The sequence below is a fragment of the Leishmania major genome, chromosome 25 (genome assembly GCF_000002725.2).
Source record: "Leishmania major strain Friedlin complete genome, chromosome 25".
Lineage (NCBI taxonomy): Eukaryota > Euglenozoa > Kinetoplastea > Trypanosomatida > Trypanosomatidae > Leishmania > Leishmania major.
In genome coordinates, this window is record NC_007266.2 from 470,562 (window position 1) to 491,289 (window position 20,728).

The following is a 20,728-nucleotide window of genomic DNA, read 5'->3' on the forward strand; positions in this document are numbered from 1 at the left end:
AGAAGCGAGAGGGGGTGGGGGTGGGTACAAGGTCAGCGTGTTCCCTTACGGGAGGGGAGGGGGGCGTTAATGTGCGCGTATGCAGGAATTTGTCTGGGCACAAGTCAGAGGAAAGAAGGGAAGCAGTCGAGCGACGGAGAAGTCGCGTCGGAAGTCACGGACGCTTAGGCAGACAGACGCCCGCGCAGAAAGCGTGAGCAGCCTGTGCACACGCAGGCGGCATATTGCGGAGGCGTGACGGGCGAAGACCGAGGCGCCATGCCGCGACCGTGGCGGCCCGCCCCCACCATCGCTAGCACGTTATCCCTTTCTTCAAGCGCCTACCGGTGCCCGACCGCGGGGATCGGGAGGGGGGGGGGATAAGCGGTGAGTGCTACACTCCTCTGAGGCTGTGGAAGGGAGGCAGGCCTATGTGGGTGCATGCAGCTGGAGCGGTCTGTTTGGATGCTTTCGAGTCTTACTGCACGTGCGTGCCTGTGTGTGTGCAGGGGCGTGCGTCGGGTCCGTGTGCACGTTTCAGTGCAAGGCTTTAAGAAGATCGTTTCTCTTTCGAAATTCCGAGGGGAGAGGGTTTCCTACACGCGCGTGCTGCACGTTGCCATGTGTGCGTGTGTGTGTGGGGGGGGGTCACTATGGCGTCTGTGGCCCATGCCACGTACGCACGTACGGACTGAGGCACACACATACAGAGAGACACAGACACACGTGCTCGGCACGCGTACAAGACGTAGATAATGCTGCACATGATCCCAACTGGAATGAGGCAGGGAGTGGAGAGAGGACGAGAGAAAGCAACCCGCGTTGCCTCACGGATCCTCGAGAGCGGCGAGCAGAGTGAAAAATGTCAGGTGCACACCGCGAGAGAGCGTTACCACATCCCGTGCATGTTCCAATCAACGGCGGACCTCACTCAGGCCGAGTACGCATGCACTCATCTGTGGATCTTGATCCCGCCAAGTGACTGAGTCAAGATCGACGTCGCCCAGCACCATTGATCTTTGGTGCTCTCTTCTCTCCTTCGCCCGCACACTGTCCTCCTCCTTTCCTTGGCGGAAGGGCCGCACACTGGGCTTCGACCTCCCCCTGCCTCCCGCTTACACGCTCGTCCGCGCGCGCGCACATTCGTCATTACTACTACTGCTAAGTCCGAGGTGCTCACTATAGCAGTGATGTGTGCGCGTGAAGCTGTCTCGTTCCCGTCACGTGCGCACACAGCCGCACGTGTGCGGGCATCGGCCGACACCGCCGCATATGCCTCACTCGACTCAGTGGTGACGCCCACAGCGATAACCACACCACCTCAGAGCACCGCTCACATCAACAACTTCGATATCAGCAACAGCCGCACCAACTATACCAAAAAGAAACAGAGAGGGAGAGAGGCAACCGCAGCGCGTGCGCCGCTCTTGCTTGTGTCGCCTCCGACTTCAGTCATGCTGGGGCGCCCGCCTCCTCGGCTCGCGCCGCTGCCCTCACTTCCCTCGCACACGTACGTTCGCGGTACGCTGCAGCGCCTTTCATCCCTTTTTCATAAACAGATACGCTAGCTCCTGCCTGTGAACGAGAACATGTAAGAGCACGAGGTACGCCGCGCTCGCCACGTGGGGCATGCCGTGGCTGTCACGCAAACGCCGTCAAGCACGCACCCACGCACTCACGGCTCGAGTCGCTGGCGACCTACTGCGAGTCCGAGGCGTTCGCGGCCTGGCGCGCGCGACGCTGCTTCTCCATCGCCGCAGCCTCCTCCGCCATGGCCTTCGCCTTCTCCAGCACAGACTTGATGCCGCCAACCATGTAGAACGCCATCTCCGGGATCTGGTCGTACGACCCCATCAGCAGGCCAGAGAACGACTCCACCGTGTCGACCAGCTGCACGTAGTGGCCCGTCATGCCCGTGAACACCTCCGCAACCTGGAACGGCTGCGACAGGAACCGGGTCACCTTGCGCGCGCGGTCCACCACAACCTTGTCTTCCTCGCTCAGCTCGTCGATGCCAAGCACCGCAATGATGTCCTGCAGCTCCTTGTACTTGGTCAGCATCTGCACGATATCCTGCGCAACGTTGTAGTGGTCCACATCGATCACATCGGGGTCCATGATACGCGACGCGCACTCCAGCGGGTTCACGGCAGGGTAGATGCCCGACTCCGCCACCGCGCGGTCCAGCACAGTCGTCGCATCCAGGTGCGAGAACGTCGTCGCGGGCGCGGGATCCGTGATATCATCCGCTGGCACGTACACGGCCTGCACGGACGTGATCGACCCCTTCGTTGTCGACGTGATGCGCTCCTGCAGCATACCAAGATCCTCCGCAAGCGTCGGCTGGTAGCCCACGGCGGCCGGAATGCGGCCCAGCAGCGCGGACACCTCGGAGTTCGCCTGCGTGAAGCGGAAGATGTTGTCGATGAACAGCAGCACGTTCTGGCCCTCCACGTCGCGGAAGTACTCCGCCATCGTCAGCGCAGACTGCGCAACGCGCGCGCGCGCACCCGGGGGCTCGTTCATCTGCCCGTACACAAGCACGCACTTCGACTCGCCCTTCAGGTCAATCACCTTCGACTGCATCATCTCCAGGTACAGGTCCGTGCCCTCGCGCGTGCGCTCGCCAACGCCGGCAAACACGGAGAAACCACCGTGGCCCTTCGCGACATTGTTGATCAGCTCCATGATGATCACAGTCTTGCCCACACCGGCACCGCCGAACAGGCCGATCTTGCCACCCTTGCAGTAGGGCAGGATCAAGTCGATCACCTTGATGCCGGTCGTCAGGATCGTGTCCTCTGCGGCCTGATCCGCCAGCTTCGGGGCCTCGGCGTGGATCGCCATGCGCATCTTCTCGCCCACGGGGCCGCGCTGGTCGATCGCATCGCCCAGAACGTTGAAGATGCGGCCCAGCGTCTCACGGCCCACCGGCACAGAGATGTTGCCGCCGGTCGACACAACCTTCGACTTCAGCTTCAGCAGGTCCGTCGTCTGCATCGCAATGCAGCGGCCGGTGTTCGCGTCCAAGTGCTGCACGATCTCCAGCGTCAGCGGCTCATCACGGCCAAGGTCCTCCGTCACATCCAGCGCCGTCAGCACGGGCGGCACGCCCTCCGAGAAGTGCACGTCCACCACCGCACCAATGACCTGCGACACGTAGCCGACGCGGCCCTTGTGCTCCGCAGGCTTCGCGGCAGCGGCAGCCACCGCCGACGACGCAGCGCGCACCCCAGCGGCGCGGCGAATCATCGCAGACTGCGCACGGGACAGCATGGTGTTGCGATGGAGGTGCGATGAGTAAGTGTGTAGGAATGGTTGTCAGGTGTATGGCACACACACAGGCACACGACGAGAGATCAGAGCTCGTCGTGCTGAGTAAGGAAGAAGAAGAGCTGAGAACGAGCGAAAGGAAGAAGAGCAAGACCACACGTGTGGGTGCGCTGTCGATGTGCGGGCACGGATAGGTTTATGAGGCACGTCTGATGTGTGTGTGTGTGTGTTTGCGTGGAATCCGACATCCAGCGACGAGTGTACAGCGACCCGCCCACGCGCGGAGATGAAAACGGTGGGGGACGGGGAAGAGGGTGCGAGAAACACAGAGAAGTACAGAGAAGCAGTTGGAGTTGCAATGTTGGCAGCGGCGGTGGAGGGGGCTGGGCCTCGTCGGCGCCGTCATCGCCTGCGACGACATGGTAAAGGTCACTGCTCGAGGAAGTGATGTGGAGGGGTACGAAAACCACATCTGATCTGAGGAGAGCCTATTCGCTTGCACAGAGGGATATCGATGCACGAGCAACACGAAGCACAGTTGGGCGGCCTGCAATGCGTCGGCAGACTTGCTCATCTGTGTGCGCGTGAGTGCGGAGGTGCTGCGCAGGAGGCAGATGGGGGGGGGGGGGGGGGTCCTCACCCACCACCCCACCTCCTCGCCGTTCTCCCCCCCGCGCACCAAAGCAGTCCCACAAGCCGAGGCTCACGTCACCTTCGCTTGGTGCGCGTGGCGGCTGTTCTCGCTGTTGAAAAGGAGAAATAACAAATAAAGCGAAAACAGAAAGAGACCAAAACACGAGAGCGTGCACCCTGCGCACCTCTGCACGCAGATCCGCACACATGCACCACCTGGGTCGTCAACGTCTCCCTCTCCCCAGGCACACCCTCTTTACTCAGCAGCCGGAGCAGCGGCAGCCGCCTCAGCCGGGGCGGCCTGCACGATGCGCGTGTACACGCGGGTCTTGCTGGAGCACGACACCAGGCGGATGAGCTTTTCGCGGCACAACTGCTTGAGGCCAGCGGCGGCGATGGAGACGGCGATCTTGAGGCGGTCGGAGATGATCGACGGGGTGATGAGCTTGTACTTGGGCACCTCGCTGCGGAGCTTGTCGTACGTCTCCTTGTCGAACATCACGGCGTTCTGCAGAGCCTCGCGGGACTGGCCCTTGCTCCACTTCTTCGTGGTCTTCTTCGCGCCCTTGTTGGCGGCCTCCATCTTGGCCTTCTTCGTCTGACCAGCCTTCGGCGGCATGATGGCAGCGATGGGGAGGGGAGGAACACAAGTAGGCTTCACTTTTGTGACGGTAGAACCAAAGAAGGGCAAGGGCAAGGGCGTGCGTCGGTGTGCAGATGGATCGTGGAGTGTGCCGTCCACACAAAGTGTAGAAACACGACAACAGCCAATGTCCGACAACGTGACAGACACGCAAAAAGCGCCCAGCGTGAAGGGGCGGGCGGTTGTGGATAGTGAGGAAGGCAGAAGTTGAGAGGGAGAGGGAAGCAGAAATGGTGTGAGCGCGGGCAGTATTCCATCGCGCACACGTGTGCGCGTGTGCGTAGCACTCCGTACGAAGGGCCTGATCCGGCGCACACGAACACCAGGCACGCACACGAGGGTAGGTGCTGCGTCTTTATCAGTTCGCACTGCGCACTCGACCAACCTCTGCGGTTATTCTGTGGGTCGCCCTCGCTCGCCACCCTCCCCTCTTGATCCCACCCACCGCCGCGTGTGTCTGCGCGGGTGCGAAAAGGAGGGAGAACACAATAAAGCGCCTGGAGCTGAGACGGCGAAGCCGCCAAGCGTGGGTGCTGTTCCCGCGCTGCGCACACACACACACATACACACACGCACGAACGTGAACCTCACCGCGGTGCTTCTTATGGATCGATGCAGTAGATGGCATGGGGAAAGGGAGAAAGGAGTACCTCACTCGCTCGTGTTCAGCGACGTCGCTCTTGTAGGTAGGACGCGATGGCGCCGCCCAAGCATGTCACTACCCGCGGGTTGACGGCGTTGCCAATCAGCTTGTATACGGCACCGGACGGCACCTGGCGGAGCACTGCAGCAGGAATCACAGTAGCACCCGGTGGAGTTGCGCCATCAGCGCTTGACGAGAGCTGCGTCGTGTCGTGTGGAAGAAGGAAAGTGTCCTCGATCCCTTGCAAGCGCGCGCACTCGCGCAGCGCGAAGAACCGCAGCGGTGGAGGCGGCGGGGCCGGAATCGCCGGGTTCTCTGAACCGCCAGCGCGCACATCATCGGCGTCGTCCCCTGGCTTCAGCGGCGTCTTCTCCAGTAGCATCGCCACGACCTCATGCTGCGTCCGCTCTGATGAAAAAGGCACAAACTCGGAGTAGAGTTGATAGCTCGTGCGGTAGCTGCCCAGCAGGGTGCGGGCCCGCCCTTGCACGTCGCACAGACGCCACAGCGGGTTCTGCCGGTACGTGCGACTGCGTCGAACCGCCTCCCATTGAGCGGGGGTCAGCTGAAGGTCGCCGTGTGCGGAGCTGTGGGCCGCACTCTTCTCTCCGCGTGATGTGCTAGTTGGCTCATCCTGCATTGAGCGGCCTTGTGGTGTTGAGTATGACGCGTCCACAGTCGAGGGGGCCACGAGCAGCTCCCGGACGATGCGGTATGGCGACTCCAGAGAAGCGACCTTGATTCGCTGAAGGGCATCAGCTACAACTCGGGCTGCAGCCGCGCTTGCCTCCCCATCGTCAGCGCGAGGCAGGGCGAACTGACAGAGGGCGTAATCAAGGGACGCCGCACGTGCCGGCACCAGAGCTGAGGCGGCCCGGAAGCCGAAGAAGTACACTCGCTTTCGTGTCTGCGGTGTTAGGGCGCCGCCATCCACGACCACATGCTGCACCTCGTACTCCAGCGCGACATCCTCGGCGGTCGGCGTGGACAACGCCGACGCCGGGCGGTGGAGCCGGGCAAGGATCACAGCGAGCTGCGCGCCAGTTTCCACCTCGACAAGATGCTCCACATTCTCCAGCAAGAATGCTGTCGGTCGAGTAGCAGCCAGCACCCGCACCACCTCGTAGAACAACCACCCCTTGTCCGCGTGCAGCCCTGCAGCATCGCCAGCCTTGGCGAAACTCTGACACGGGAAGCCGCCTGTGAGCACGTCGTGCGTGGGAAAGAAGGCGCTGGGTATCTCGGTGATGTCGCCGACGAGGAACGGCACAGAGCGCGCTGTGGCGTCAGGAAAGCCTCCTTCCGTCGCTGCGTAGTCCTCGGCTGCTGCGGAGGCGGCAGCGGACATGGCGGTCCCGCTGCGGAGGCGGCCGCCACCGCGCTGAGTGAGTAAGCCTCTGGTGTTTTCTCCGGGATCTTCTCGCTTCGCGTTTGGCAGCTGTAGGGCGGCTGGACAGTCGTGCAGGCAGCGGTGGTTGAGTGCGTAGACGATCTGCGCAGGAGGCGCAAACTCCACGGCGAAAGCGGCACGACCACCAACGCGCTCCAGACCACTGCGGAACATGCCAATGCCGCCAAACAACTCGGAGAACGTGAAAAATGGACTGCAGGCGGTGTTGGCATCTCGAGAGAGGCCCCCCGGCGGAGCGCTACTGCGCTGGAGGGTGGCAGCCGATAGCGATGGCGCACCCGTTTCCGATGATGGTGGCGCACACGGGCTGTCTGCCGCCGCCTCACCACGTTGGACGAGGCGGTGATGGCGCTGCAGCAATGCTGTGCGCCGCATCGCTGCGAGCGCAGATGGCATCTCCGCTAGCACCGGACAGCACACACGGTGGAACCGCCGGACGCCCCGGATGTAAGCCACCGGCGTAGATGATTTCATCGGCTCGTGTCCGTCAGCACCGTCACTTTCGGTGCTGGGGCCGCCACTCGATCCATCAGAAGAGAAAAGCGTGCGAAGCTCCGTCTCCGCAAACTCGCCGACCACGTGCGCCGCCATGTACAGGGGCCACCTCGTGCCTGCTCGCTCCGCACACGGGACGCGCAGCAGCGAAAGAAATTCTTCACCTTCGACGGAGTCGCGCGCTGTGATGAGCGCACACCGTTCATACATCACTGCTGGGGCAGATGCGCGCGCATTAGTCGAATGTGCCTCAGACGTGGAGAGACTTGTGGGCAGAAGTGCAATGATGCCGTCGTTTCCAGAAAGCCCTGTCCGCCCCCCTGTCTGTGTGGCCATCACAAGCTCTGCTGCCTCGGCCTCAGTCGTCTCACGAAGGTGCACCAGCGTCTCCCTCAGGCTGCAGGCCGCGTCCTCACTGGCGCCGCCCCCACGCCCTTCAGGAGCGCTCGCCGATAGCCTGATCTCCAGCGCATCCGCCACCTCGGCAAAGTGCTCGCCGTCGAACACAGTGACGTTACGCCCTGGCTTCAGTCGTCGGGCCGCGCGCAGCCGCGCCACAAGAGGCGCCAGCTCTTGCTTCGAGCGGACCACGAAGACACCAGCTGGGTACAAAGGCGGGTAGGACCGCGCGGACGTCATCGTCGATGCAGTCTCTAACCATCACGCGTGCGCGCATGCGGGTGTGAAGTGGACATTGTTGTGCATGGAAGGAGAGAAGATCGGAGCGGGAGCAGAGGGTAGCGACCGAGGTGTAACAGCAGCATAACAGAAAACAAGATGGGAAGCAACCAGAGCATACGGCGGCGTCGAAAGCAGAGGCGTGCTGAGGAGAGGAAGAGGGGAAGCACTGCAGAGGGCTGAGCAAACCGTTGTACCCGCCCCCCCTCCCCCCTCACTCTGGCCATACTCACCGCTTCGAGTGTGTGCGTGCGTGTATGCAAACTCCCTCGAAGGTGAGCAGGGGGTGTGTAGGGTGAGAGGGGACACTGCACGGAAGGCATTGCATACCAGGATGCCTCCTTCCGAGCGAGATGGGGACGGAACAAGATGCGCACGCACACACACACACACACACAGAGAGAGAGAGAGGAAAGAAGAGCGAAACGAGGGGAGAGGTTGGTCGGCTGCCAAGCCTCGCCACCCCCTCCCCTCCCACCTGCACAGCTCTCATGTTCTTTCTCACTACCTCTGACGCCCGCCCCTCTTCCCGCCGCCACGGTGTATGTGCCCCTATTGTAAGGGTCCCATACCACCACCGCTACAGCCCTTCAACTGCACCAGCCATCTACACGCATATGCATGTGTGTGTGTGTGTGTGTGTGTGTCTGTGTGTACATACCCCTATGCGCGCGTGTGTGCATCGCCCCGCATACACGGCGTGCGCATGGCACCAAGGGCAGTGCGGCCCGATTTTTTTTTCGTCGGCTTCGTTTATAGGGTGAGGGAGCGCGAGAAGAAATGCGCTCACGCAGCCGTCCGCATCGGCGGCATCGCCACCATTCGACGTCCTTTCGATCACACACACACACACCACACACTCACACACCCTCTGCCATTTTTTTTCAGTCGTTGTAAGGCGTTAGCGCGGAAAGAAAGAAACAAAGTTAACGTGGAAAGGCCCGGATGACGCGGGAGATGCGTGTGTGTAGGGGGGGGGAAGTCCTGCACACGCCAAGGCACAGACGCCCCCCACCACCACCTCCCTCCCCCACTGAGATGCACGCCATCAGATCATGCGCTGTAGCACGGAACACACCCAGAGAGCGGCCGCCGCACACACACACACACTCCCCACCGGCTTCGCTTACGCCGCGAACACATTAACATGCTCACACAACTACGGTCGCCGCTCAGCTCCTCTACCGGCAGCTCTCGAGCCCCCACACACGCACGGATGCAAGCACGCCCACACTCGCGCACCTGCCTTGTTCAGCTGTGTACACTGGTGGTGCGCGCCCTCAGTTGCCGAATCGGCGTACCTTCCAGCAGAGGGGAAGGGCCTCCAGGGTCTTCTCGAGGTTGCGCTCCAACACCAACACCTCCGTGCCACCCTTTATGAGGAAGGCAGCCTCCACGCACATGCGGCGCACCATGTGCCAGCTATTACCCGTAGCGACAAGGAGACCACGACTGAAGTAGCCGAGGTACTTGTATGAGGCGGCGACGGCTGGGGCGGTCGTCTTAGTACTGCTGCTCGGCGAAAACGTTGCGATGCGGGCAATCCAGCGCACATCATGTGGCAACGTCGCTGACAGTGGTGTGATGGCTGCGGAGGATGAGTGCAGCATTGAGCCTACGAAGTACCGCTGCCGCAGCGTGGACAAGCCAACCAGGGCCTCGCAGGATGTTGCCTTCGCCGGCGCTGACGAGGCCGACGCCTCCACTCTTGCCCTCTTCAGTGTCCGCTCTGCGCCACCGTGACTGTTGTCATTGACCTTCGTGCTCAACGCATCCTGCAGCAGCGGCAACTCCTGCGCCAGCGCGTACACATCATCCAGATCGGCGACCAGGGAGTCCGCGTCGGGGGTGCCATCGGCCATGAGACGCATGCGGCAGCTGCCACGGTGGCCGTAGATGACAAGCTCCTCATCCTCTGTTGCGTCAGATGCTGGGCCACTACTGCGACTCCTGGTAAGCGAAGCTGCAGCTATTGGACGGCACAGTACCCGGTAGGGACGCAGCGAGTTGTCGGGGAGCCCCTTCCCGCGAACCTGCACGGGAGTGTGCACCACCGGATACCCGTCAGCGAGAGTAACACACGTGACGCCATCGTCGTAGAGGATGTAGAGTCGCTGCGACGTCGGCAACAAGGCCGATGCATCAGCGGCCGTCTCTTCACCTGCACCCGCGCTGGCCTCCTCTGCCGATCCCGCGGCAGCAGCTGTACCCGACCAGCAGACGTCAACCACACCGCTGCGCGCCGGCAGCTCCAGTACTGCTTCGAGCCTCGACACAGACATCGCCGCATGTGCACGCCACGCCACCTTCAGCAACCCAATGCGCTCCTCTGTGCTGAAGACGATGTAGTTCAGCTGGCGATCGCACCACAGGCCGGAAAGGTGGAAGCGGCCATCGAGACGGTGGCCGAAGAAGGGCACCCAGTGACGAGCGGCGCTGTCTATGTGAAAGGCCTCGATGGTGTCAAAGCGGGATTGCAAGAGGACCTCGCGATCGACCGCGTAGGCAAACTGCTGCGTCGTGACCACCACATACATCGCCGGCGACGTGAACAGCTGCGCCGTCGGCGCGTACATGATCGTGCCGTCGCGCGACGCAGACAAGATCAGTCGGCGATGCGGCAACAGCGCCAGCTGGCTCGCCTCATGATAGTGTGTGCGGCGCTTCACCTCGGCCGGATACCAGTCGCCCTGCTCGTTGCAGCGGTAGCTCCGAAGGCTCTCGTGCCAGCCGGACGCGTAGACAACAGCGTCGCCCTGCACCGCCAGCGTCGACACCGGTCCCTTGTGCTGCGAGAAGGTCTGGAAGACGTGTCCGTGCGCGGCATCAAGCAGCACGACGTCGCCCATCGACGTCCCGACAACAACACAGGGGCGCTGCGTCCCGCCGACCACAGCGCAGCTGAGCGCGATGCCCTTCGCTAGTTTCGTGGTCCAGAGAGACTCGTGCTCGGCCAAACCGCGTGCACGGCTGGGAGCGGCAGCCTCGTCATCCTCCTCCGCGGCACCGGCGCCGACAGAAGACCCTGGCGACGACACGCCAGCAGGCAAGCGCCACGCATGTACGTTACCGGCGTCGTCGGAGCCGACCGCTATGCGCAGCGACAGAGACGTCGTCACAGACAAGGCACGGTCGGCGCCGCTGATGCCGGGTACGACACGCACCAGCTCCAGCTGTGGGGCCGCGCCGTCTCGCTTACACGTGAGGCTCAGCTGCTGCCAGCTCCCGTCTGCCATGGCGGCGTAGATGCACGCAGCACTCACCGCGTGCAGAGCCCAGATGGCGCCACCGCTGCGCTGGTGGAGCGCAATGGGAACGAGCAGCTCCGCGTCATAGACAACGATCTGACCAGACATCATGGAGGCGAGGAGCACGTGGTGGGCCGCTGACCCTGCTCCGGACTTCGACACAGAGGACAACGACGACACTGATGCCGGGACAGTCACGTAGGCCAGTCCTGAAATGGTGCGGTGCGTCTGGCCACCCGTGTGGCGGCGCTGCACAAACTGTGGGATGCCCTGGAAAAACGCCACGTCGTAGCGCACGAGCGAACCGTTCTCACGCGCAACGATGAGTTCCTGCTCCGACGGATGCACCGCGAGGCAGAGAATGCCGCTCACGTCCGGCGCGATCACCTTTGACTCACGTATGAAGCGCTCGACGAAGTGCGCCTCTGGTGAGGATGTTGCCGACGTGGACGTCGACAGGGCCGCGCGGGCACGGCTGCGACGCACACTGCGGCTTCGTGCGGACTTCGAGGACTTGACCGCCCCTTCCGCGGCAGCGCTAACGCCGGCGTTTACGTTCGCGGTATCCGCGGCGGCAACCGATCCGGCTTTTCGTGCCGGTCCCGTAGACGCCGGCGTGGCGCTCGCATAGGTGCTGCTGTTCGTAACACCGCTGGCGCCCCGCTTCGCGGGGCTCGCCAACTGCGGTGGCCGCAAGGGCGTCGTCCTCTCATGCCGGGCGGGCGAAGGCGGGGACACTGGAGATGCGGAAGTGGTCGGCGCCGCAGCAGCAGCAGCGGGGCTGTTCGCCTTCACCCTAGCAGCCTTCTTGCTGGGGCTCTGGTGGTTTGGGGAGGCTGAGGAGCGTCGTTGAGGGGCTCTACTGGAGGCCGGTGCAGGGCTGTTGGCGGGGGCGGGTGGTATCACCTGAGGCGAGGAGGCGAACGAGCTCTCGCGCGCCTGCTTGACGGTGCTCTGGCTACGCTGCGCTTCAGGGGTGCTGAGCTGCGGCTGAGATACTTGCTGCTGCTGTTGCCGCTGCGGAGTAGAGGAAGAGGAGGGCGCCGACCTTGCGGTCCCAGCCACGGAGCTCCTCTTGACTGGGGTCGTCACCGACTGCGGCTGCGGAGACCGGCTAGTCGGCGGTTTTGCTGAGGAGGCAGGGGCGCGTTTGGTAGGCGTCCGTTCCGCCGCTGGCGGCGGAGCTGCTATTGCAGCGGAGCGCTTCGTCTTTAGTGGAAGCATACGCTACTCGCAGAGACGCACCGGCAAGGGTACTTGGAGTGTGTAGGCCTATGTGTGTATCGGTGGTAAGACAGAGGAGGACCACTGGAGACGAGGGCGTCGACAGTGCAGTGTTGCCGAGAGGGAGAGTGGCGAGATGGATCAACAAAAGACGGTAGGTGATGGCGGAGGAGAAGGCTCAAGCAGAATGTGTGCGTGCAGCAGAAGGGGAGGGGGGGGGGGGCATTCAAGGCTGATGCATTTCAGAGTCGGTGGGCATGTGCGTGTACGCCTAGGTGGAATGTGCGCGCTGACATACACGAAGCCGTTTCACGCCCGCCCGGTTGAGCGTGTGTGTTTCTGTGAATGCGTTATACTGGCAGGGAACGCAAAAGACGTGCAGCGGGACGCTCATATAAAGGAAAGGGGGGGGGGCAGTGGAAGCCACAGGAGAGCGAGGAGTACAGTTCACAGGCACAAAGACATGCGCGCGCCTCCCTTCGTGTCAGCGCCATCTCACCCCTCCCCTGCCCCCTACACGTTTGTAGAACCGCAGCTTGCTGACCCCCTGGTCCGCTTCATACCTTTTTCACGCTGCGTCGGCACGCAGCTTCTCCAGGACACTGCGGCTGAAGAGTGAGATGTACGGGTGCCGTTGCGTATTCCACGTCACGTCCACCTTTGCAGGTGCTGTCGCCGCCGAGGCGGCCATGTCATCCCCTCTGATCGGTGGCGCCAAAGACGAATACATTGAGCACTCCTCGAGAGCGCGCTGATACGGACTGGCGGAGAGCAGCGTCACGGGGGGCGGCGGCCCTGCTGCCGGGGCCACGCTCGGCGTCAGCACCGCAGCCAGATGCACGCACCACGCGGCCCCGTCACCACCAATGCTATCGGGATGCGTCTGCAGGTGGTGTGCAACATCGCCCACGGCGCTGGCAAAGCTACGCTGGAGTGCGCGCAGCTCCCCGGTGAGGTCCTCCTCGGCGGCTGCATCGGTCGCCGACTCGAGGACGGCGTACCGAGCGAGCAGTGCATCCACGTGGGCGGCGTCGCCCACAACGGCAGACGCCGAAGCCAAAAGTGTGGCCGACGTCATCAGACGCACCTGACCGTAGCGCTGCACAACGCCTCGAACCCGGCGCCCGCCGCGCTCGAGATACGCCGTCACCTCACAGCCCACGGTAGGGAGGTACAGCCACGGCTGCAGGCAAATCGTCAGCCCTGCCGCTTTCGTGGCGGGCGACGACGACGGCAAAGACGAGGACGACGCGTGTGTTCGGGCGTCGCCACCGTCGATCGCCTCACTATGTCGACGCAGCGCCTCCCGCGCGCGGTGACTGCCGCACAACATCCGCAGCACGTCTCGCGCGCTGTGGCATCTGTTCAGCTGATTCATGTGGTACCACAGGCGCTGCGTGTACACATCGCGCTCCAGCGGCGTGGGTGCACCGTTCGCCGGGAGCGGGCACCGCTGACGGAGAAGCCGCCGGCCGTCCTCGGACTCGACACTCCAGTCCCACGGTGCACCGCCAGGGCAGCTCAGTCGCGGAAAGAACGTCATCGACTCGCCGGCGACAGCAGCGGCCCGCTGCGCCTGAAGGGCATCGTCGATGCGCTGCAGAACCGCCTGGTAGGTGGGGTGAGCCTCCAGCGTCTCGAATGCTGGCAAAGGCGCGGACGACAGCGCTTCGCACGCGAGCTGGCTCAGCAACCCCATCTCTTCTGCCGACACCGGCACGTACGTGCAGTCTTTCATGGCCATGGAAGCCGGCGTTAGGGCTGCCCTCGCAGCCTCCGCTGATGAGAGCAGATGCCTCACAACCGCCTCCTGCTCGCACGTCAAACGAGCGCCGGCTTCATCGTCCTCGATGCGTGGCCGCTTGCGCACTGTCCTCTGCACCGCGGCCTTGTGCAGCTTCAAGCACGAGACCCCGAAGAAGCAGTCCTCACCCGCCAGCGTTCGCGCACACCACTTGGCAACCGCACGGCCGCGATACACAAGCTCCAGGCCACGCGTATCGGCAAGCTCTTCCTTGCGCACCTCCTCGTTCTCCACCATCAGGAACGGCTTGTAGACGGGCTCTGGTGGGCAGGGCTTCTCCTTCTCTATGATGCGCAGGCGCAACGGCGGGTACTTGCGCCCCGGCTGCTCTGGAGTGATATCCGCCTTACACGCCGCTAGTGCCTCGCCCTCGGAGGCGTACAAGGCCAGCGCGTAGCCCTTCGACTCGAGATGCATGACGAGCATCACGCCAGACGAGTGCTCCACGAGCAGGCGGCGCAGTCGTTCATAGCGAAGGTCGAACTTCGAGGCCGCCACCGCGGCGGCGCCACTGCTGTCCTTATCGCCTTTGATTATGGGCTCCAGTAGGAAGGCGGGGATGTCGCTGATGAAGACGAAGGTCCGCATCCTGTGTGTGCGTGCCTGGGAGGAGGAGAGGGGCCAGATGGGCGGTAAGGTGACCGACAACTCCTTTGCGGTACACCAGCAAGCGCTATGCCGCTTCCTGTTCCTATTCCGCTAGTGTCTGCCGCGTGTGTACCTGGTGCGCACAGAGACGTGTGTGCGTGTTGACGGAGACGGGGGGACGCAGTGATACCGTGCGAGAGGGAGACGTGGACAGAAGAATGACACGGAGGATGGCAGTGTAGTAAGAGACATACACACACACACACACACAGAGCGAGAGGAGGGTGCGAGGGCGGCGGTGGCAGTGGAAGGGAAGCGACAGTGGTGGCTGTCAAAGGAGACACGAAAAAGCAAGGAGCGGAATGGGGAAGCTGAGCGCACGCGCTTCACGGCCGGAAAAGATCGCTCCTCGAGCGCCGTCAGCACCCGCCGCGAGTGCAGCCGTGGGGAGGGAGGACAACAAACAACGCGTCCGTCTTGTGTTGATGTCGGACTGTCGTAGGTCGGCTCGTTGCGTCGGGGATGCTGCTGGGTCTTCTCTGTCTTTCGACTTCCAAGAGTTCATCATCGTTTCGTGCGCGCAACGCACATGCGGAGATATCAGCGTTCACGCATGCAGGGGCCAAAATAACGCAAGACAAAGCCGACGAAGTGCAGCGTAGATGCGCGATGCTGCATTCGCTTGTGCGCCTTGGTGTCTGTGGCGCGCTCATCACAGATTAGTTGGGGGAGGGGGGAGAGAGGGAGGGCAGATGCAACGCGCATTGCTGTGTCGTGTGCACACCATGTGCACGGAGCACTTCAGCAGCGAGAAAGAGAAGACACACAGAAAACGCCTCTTTCAGGCGCAGGCGCGCGCACGTGCGTAGCGGAGCAACCAGCAGCACCCAAGTAGATGATCGAGTCCTTCTAGCTCGTTCCTTCTCTCACTGTCGCTGTGGAGGAGGGAGGGAGGGCAATGGAGGAGGAAGGCGTTGTGCTCAAGCATTATCACCGTCGTGGCCGTTGTCGGCGTCATGGTCCTCTTCCCTCGGCAAACCGAATGGTTGCCGTGGAAGAAGAAAGTCGCCGCTGTCATCAATGTCGGCAGCGCCATCGAAAGCCGACTCCAGTGCGCAGCACAACGAGTCCGACGCTGTCTGCCACTGCGCCGCGCTGCTTTGTGCGTGCCGCTGCACGAAGATGATGTGCTCCAAAACGACGCCGCTCACGCGGTAGAGGTCCTCCAGCGCGGACGTGATCGCCCCGACCATGAGCGCCGTCTTGCGGTACTCATCGCTGGCAGCCTCGCTCGCGATGATGGCCAGTTCCGATGACGCGTCCAGCGGACGCAGTCCAGGGCGAGTGCAGTCGTAGAAGTACTCCACAGCGTCGTCCCAGTGCTGGGTACAAACGTACGTGAGCAGCACCGTGTGCGCAAGCTGTGAATTGTTGGTGCGCCGGTATTGGTGAGCTGCAGCCAAAGCGCGACTCCAGACACCGCATTGCAGCGCTGTCTTCACGGCCAGCATCACCAATCGAGGAAGCGGGGCCGCCTGCGCCAGCACGCTCTGTCGCAGCACACGAAACACCGTCTCCCACTGCCCGGCCTCCGCGCAGGCCTGCAATGCCGCCGCTGTCGCGTTTACGTCGGGGCGCTGCCGCCGCGACATGCGGAAGAAGTATGAGAGCGTCACCTGCCACGGTGCACCTCCCTTCAGAGCTGTCTCGAGGACCATCGACGAGGCGGCGTACGGTATGCAGTGCGGCTCCACTGCCTTGTCGTAGAGCAGCGTGGCCTGCATCCAGGCGCCGGCGCGGTGCAGCACCCGCAGCGCATTCGCCACGGCAACCTGCTGCCCCTTAGCGACTTCGTTGGCGTGCTGCGGGCGGTGCACGCGGCGCGCGGCCTCGACGAGCGAAGGTGTTGCCTCCGCCCTGGAGGCTACCAGCGTCCCCGTGCCGTTTTCGGTCTGCGTCACTACAGCTCGCTGTGCTGATATGTCCCCCGCATCAACACGCGCCACAGCCTGCCTCGGCGGCGGCAACAACGCCTCCAGCTTTGCCGTGTTGTCTGCACACAAGGAGCGCCATGCCTGCTCGTGATTGAATGGCAGTGGCAGTGCTGTCGTGGGAAGCCATCGAAGCGCCTGCATCCACAATGCCGGCGTGTGCAGCATGGCATACCGCGCCGTCTGCACCACCTGTGCTAGCTCGGGCAGAATGGAAGCGCTGTCTCCGTGGAAGAGCAGGTGGAATGGGGACGATGACGCGACTGCACGGACAGCGGTGGACAGCTGTGAGTCTCCCGACTTGGCTGCATCGAGAAGGGCGGCGAGGGACTCGAGCTCCTCGGTGGTAGTCGGAGGCACTGCCGTTGTGCGGGCGGTGCGTGATGACGCCGTCCTCTCCACCAGCCGCAGGAGCGGGAGCGGTGGTGAGAATAGCAGCATCGTCTGACTCTGCATCTGAGCGTGATTCACCCAAGGATAGCGCTGGAGTCGGGGAGACGTTGGCGACGGCAGTTTCGTCGCGTCGCTGTATCGCGTAACGAAGAAAGCACGCGGCTGCCTCGGACCACTGGCTGCGCCGCGCCGCCATCGTCAGCTGGGCAACCGTCTTAGCCATCGAGGTCCGCCCCAGCAGGCCACAGCACAGCTGGGCAGCGTACCGCTGGGTGGGCCGGCACTGCCACACCAACTCTGGCCGCTCCGCCGCGACGCTTTGATGAAAGGAAAGACCTGTGTGCCACAGTCCGTGCGCCAGCGTCGTCTGCAGCATTTCCTCCACAAGACGAGCGGCGCCGCCGCGAGAGTACGCGGAGCACTGCATGGCCAGGCGTACGAGCGGTCGCCGCTGCGCAGCACCCAAGTCGCTGCCACACATCCGCCTCTACCAAGAGACGCACCACATGCGGCGCGCCGCCGACCTGCACACGAGACGGTGCCCCCACAAACGCCTGCAAGGCCCGGCTCCAGTTGCCCTTGAGGGGCAGAGCGAGAAGAACGCGATCCGCGTGCGCGGTGGCGTCGGCCAACACTGACGCTGACGCCTCTTTCTCACACGAAGGGGCCGCAACGCTACGCAGCAGGACTGCCTTGGCCTCCTCGTGTGTCGTGCTCGGGCTTGTCTTTGCTGGGCTGCGCTGGCGATGCTGATGTCGCCGTGGTGCAGCCCGGACGGTCACCATCCTCACTGCTGTCTGAAGTGCTGTTATGGATACGGCGGAAAGTGTCAAGGGCGTGTGCAGCGCGGGCGCGGGGGACAGGCCGGCCGCCTCTTCAGTGAAGGCGCCTGGAAAGGCATGACGTCGCCCATCGCTATCCTGTGCGATGCGCTGAACCAGCCACAGCTGGTTTCGTGAGCCTAAGGGGGTGTATGGCAGTAGCGCCAGGCACTGCTGCGAGGTGAAGGCGCGACGGCACGGCCGCTGCACGAGCGCGGCAACGGTGTACGCGGACAGATACGGAGCCAGCACAGGAAGTGGTGCGACGAGACGGCGGGTGGCAACGAGACTCTCCCCCACCGAGGCCTCCGCCTGGAGGGCGAGAGCGTACGCCACCTCTTCCCGCACGCGATCTGCCTCCTCCTGTTGCGACCAGTCTCCAATTTTTCTGGTGGCTGAGGAAGCGCACGCATTCTGTTCGGAGAGTCCGCCGCCTCCGCGGACCGCGCCCGCAGCATAGGCGCTAAGGTCATGCCCGTATAGCTGCTGAATAGCCACCGTGCTGAGCGCGGAGTCCCAGAAGAGAGCGATGTTGCGTGTGTAGCAAACAGCCCGAAGCATGGAGAGCATCTCCTGCGACACAAGGGACAAGAGCACCGCACTGCCGGCAGCCGTGCTGGACGTAGTGCTGCGGTTGACAGGCGCCACTCGAGGCAGCAGTAGTGCCGTCGCTGCGGCCTTCTGCGCGGCAGCGCCACTCGCAGTGTACGCTGAGGAAGATAGCAGCAGCACACAGCGAAGAGCAGCGTGAGAGGTGGCGCAGAGCTGTTGAATGTAGTGCGTGCTAGCAGGACTCGCTGCGTGCCGCCGTGCATGCAGCAGGTGCAGGAGCATCTCCTGTGCGCACTGCAGCGGCGGTCGCGACGGCGACCGTTTTACGCGCGAGGATGGGGGGAGCGGACTCGATCGAGGGCTCTCAGTCACAGCGCCCCAGTTTGCCCACTGCCTGCGCTGGTGCACCGACGAGTCGCTGCCTGCATCGCCGCCACCGTCGTCGCTGTCGTCCATTGGGTTCACCTGCCTGTCCCGCAGCTGACGCAACTCGGCTTCGTGCCGGCACACCAGCTGCCGCGAGATGGTAAGCACCACGTACAGGTCCTCCAAGCTTAGCATATCTGTCTGCCCATGGCGCACGCTTACCTGAAAGCCTATCAGGCACAGCAAAGTGCGTATGTGGTGCGCCGGGCCTGCGCTGAAGCGCCAGACCTGCGAAGGGGACAACGACCACCCTACCCCGTTGCTCGGGCTCACGCTTGGCGGTGTCGTAGCAGCAGCAGCGCGGCGCGCGGCGTCACCGCCGATGCGGTTGCCCATCAGGCGGCGCAGCAACACGGCGTACTCTGTTACGCTCAGTACCCGCTGCGGCACTACTCCAGCGCGCACGACACGCTCAACGCAGCGCATTCGATCGGGCACGACAACGTTCAGTGGCGCCTTCGAGCCACGACTCCCAGCCGCCGCAGAAGCGGCCGGGTCGGCGTTTGCGGCCGCCAGGTGCGCCATCGACACAAAAACGGCGTCTGCATCAGCGTTGCGCTCGTTGGCAGCCGAGCAGCCGCGGAGGAGGTGGGAAGTGTCTACGCCGCAAACAACCTCGCACAGCCGCAGCACCTCAGCGAGGCGCCCGTGCTGCGCCAAGACGTAGAAAAGCATGTGGGCCGTGTCAGTGCTCAAGCCTCGCAGGCTCGCCGCGTGTGCCGGAGAAGTCGCACCCGATGGAGTAGTGTCGCCGCCATCTACTGCCGCCGGTGGAGAGGGAGAAAGTGCATCCAGCTGGGCGGGTGTCGAGGACGCGGTGGCGGCAAGAGGGATCACGCCAAGCGACTCGCCCAAGACGGTGTTCCATGCTGCCATGCGCTCCGCCAGCCGCAGCGCATGTGACCAGGACTCGCGCTCGCAGCAGAGCACCGACTGGAGAACGGGCGGCGAGAAGCACAGGCGGCGGTGGAGGCTACCGCGCTGCCGCTTCTGCTGATCCTGTGCTGCTGCATGGGCCGACGTTCGTTCCTCGGGGCCTGAACGTGTACGACGGCCGGGGTCGTTGTTGCAGCTTCCAAGGCGGCTTGCCACATACACACCCAGCAGCCCGGAATCCTGCACCGCGTGCAGCGCGTCGCAGACGGCCAAAACCACGTCGCTCACGACACGACCCAGCAGTACCTCGCCGCCCAAGACAGCGTCGTCCCCATCATAGAAACCGCCTGCGCCGCGGAGCTTCGCGGATGTTGGTGGCTGCGCATGCCAGGTAGTCTCCTCAGGAGCATGGCTTGCAAATGCGTCCGCCGCAGGCAAAGCCGACTCGGCCGCCATGCGGGCAAACGCGGCGGTGAGCGCAATGAGCGCCGTAGCACGTGACCCCATCTCCCCCGCCAGCGCGCTCTCTAGGAGACCGAGAGACAGAGCCGAAGCGCTGTCGCTACCACCTGCGCCTCTGCTGATGCGGCCGCGCGGCAGGCGCCTCGCCATCGAAAGCGTCGATGGTCGGCGCGTGACAGAGGCCGACCATCGTGGAAGCTCGCTGCTGGCCGTCGTGTGTGACGTCGTCCTCTGACAACCCTTTATCTTCCGCTCCCCTTCGCCTCTGTCCTGCTTGCCTTCACTGCGGTGCACCATCGCAGAGGAGACGCTGTTCAGTAGCCTTCCTTGATCAGCCGCATCGACACAGTGCGCCGTCGATGCAGCGGCCGCGCCATGACCAACGACGGCACTGTGGACCTTGGGGTCGTCCTTTTGGTTAGCGGCAGCGGTTACGGCATTCGCGTACGTGCGCACCTGATCCGCACACCACGTGAGCAGTGCGTACGTCTCCACTGGCGTGAGTTTGACGGGCTGCGCTAAACTGCGGTACGCGTAGGGGCAGTGGCCCTGCCGGTCAGGCTGCAGAAGTCGCGGCAGGGAAGATGA

At 63.5% G+C, this 20,728-nt stretch overlaps 5 protein-coding genes and 1 pseudogene across 6 annotated transcripts; all 6 read right to left on the reverse strand.

Annotated features, from left to right (window-relative positions):
* Positions 1-1,677: 1,677 nt before the first annotated feature.
* LMJF_25_1180 (putative ATPase beta subunit) lies at positions 1,678-3,255 on the reverse strand (the record flags this gene model as incomplete). Its single annotated transcript, XM_001683821.1, has 1 exon — positions 1,678-3,255. One exon carries the CDS (start codon positions 3,253-3,255, stop codon positions 1,678-1,680), a length of 1,578 nt encoding a protein of 525 aa, XP_001683873.1.
* Positions 3,256-4,141: 886 nt separating this feature from the next.
* On the reverse strand, positions 4,142-4,504 carry LMJF_25_1190 (ribosomal protein S25; the record flags this gene model as incomplete). Its single annotated transcript, XM_001683822.1, has 1 exon — positions 4,142-4,504. The coding sequence occupies one exon, from the start codon at positions 4,502-4,504 to the stop codon at positions 4,142-4,144; it is 363 nt and encodes a 120-aa protein (XP_001683874.1).
* Positions 4,505-5,193: 689 nt separating this feature from the next.
* Positions 5,194-7,716, reverse strand: LMJF_25_1200 (modification methylase-like protein; the record flags this gene model as incomplete). The annotated part of the gene is made up of 1 exon (XM_001683823.1): positions 5,194-7,716. One exon carries the CDS (start codon positions 7,714-7,716, stop codon positions 5,194-5,196), a length of 2,523 nt encoding a protein of 840 aa, XP_001683875.1.
* Positions 7,717-9,035: 1,319 nt separating this feature from the next.
* Positions 9,036-12,227, reverse strand: LMJF_25_1210 (conserved hypothetical protein; the record flags this gene model as incomplete). Its single annotated transcript, XM_001683824.1, has 1 exon — positions 9,036-12,227. One exon carries the CDS (start codon positions 12,225-12,227, stop codon positions 9,036-9,038), a length of 3,192 nt encoding a protein of 1,063 aa, XP_001683876.1.
* Positions 12,228-12,795: 568 nt separating this feature from the next.
* On the reverse strand, positions 12,796-14,619 carry LMJF_25_1220 (conserved hypothetical protein; the record flags this gene model as incomplete). The annotated part of the gene is made up of 1 exon (XM_001683825.1): positions 12,796-14,619. One exon carries the CDS (start codon positions 14,617-14,619, stop codon positions 12,796-12,798), a length of 1,824 nt encoding a protein of 607 aa, XP_001683877.1.
* A 980-nt stretch (positions 14,620-15,599) lies between these two features.
* On the reverse strand, positions 15,600-20,437 carry LMJF_25_1230 (annotated as a pseudogene). The gene is given in 2 exon segments: positions 15,600-17,216; positions 17,219-20,437. Coding segments are annotated over 2 exon segments (4,836 nt in total).
* Between the last annotated feature and the right edge of the window lie 291 nt (positions 20,438-20,728).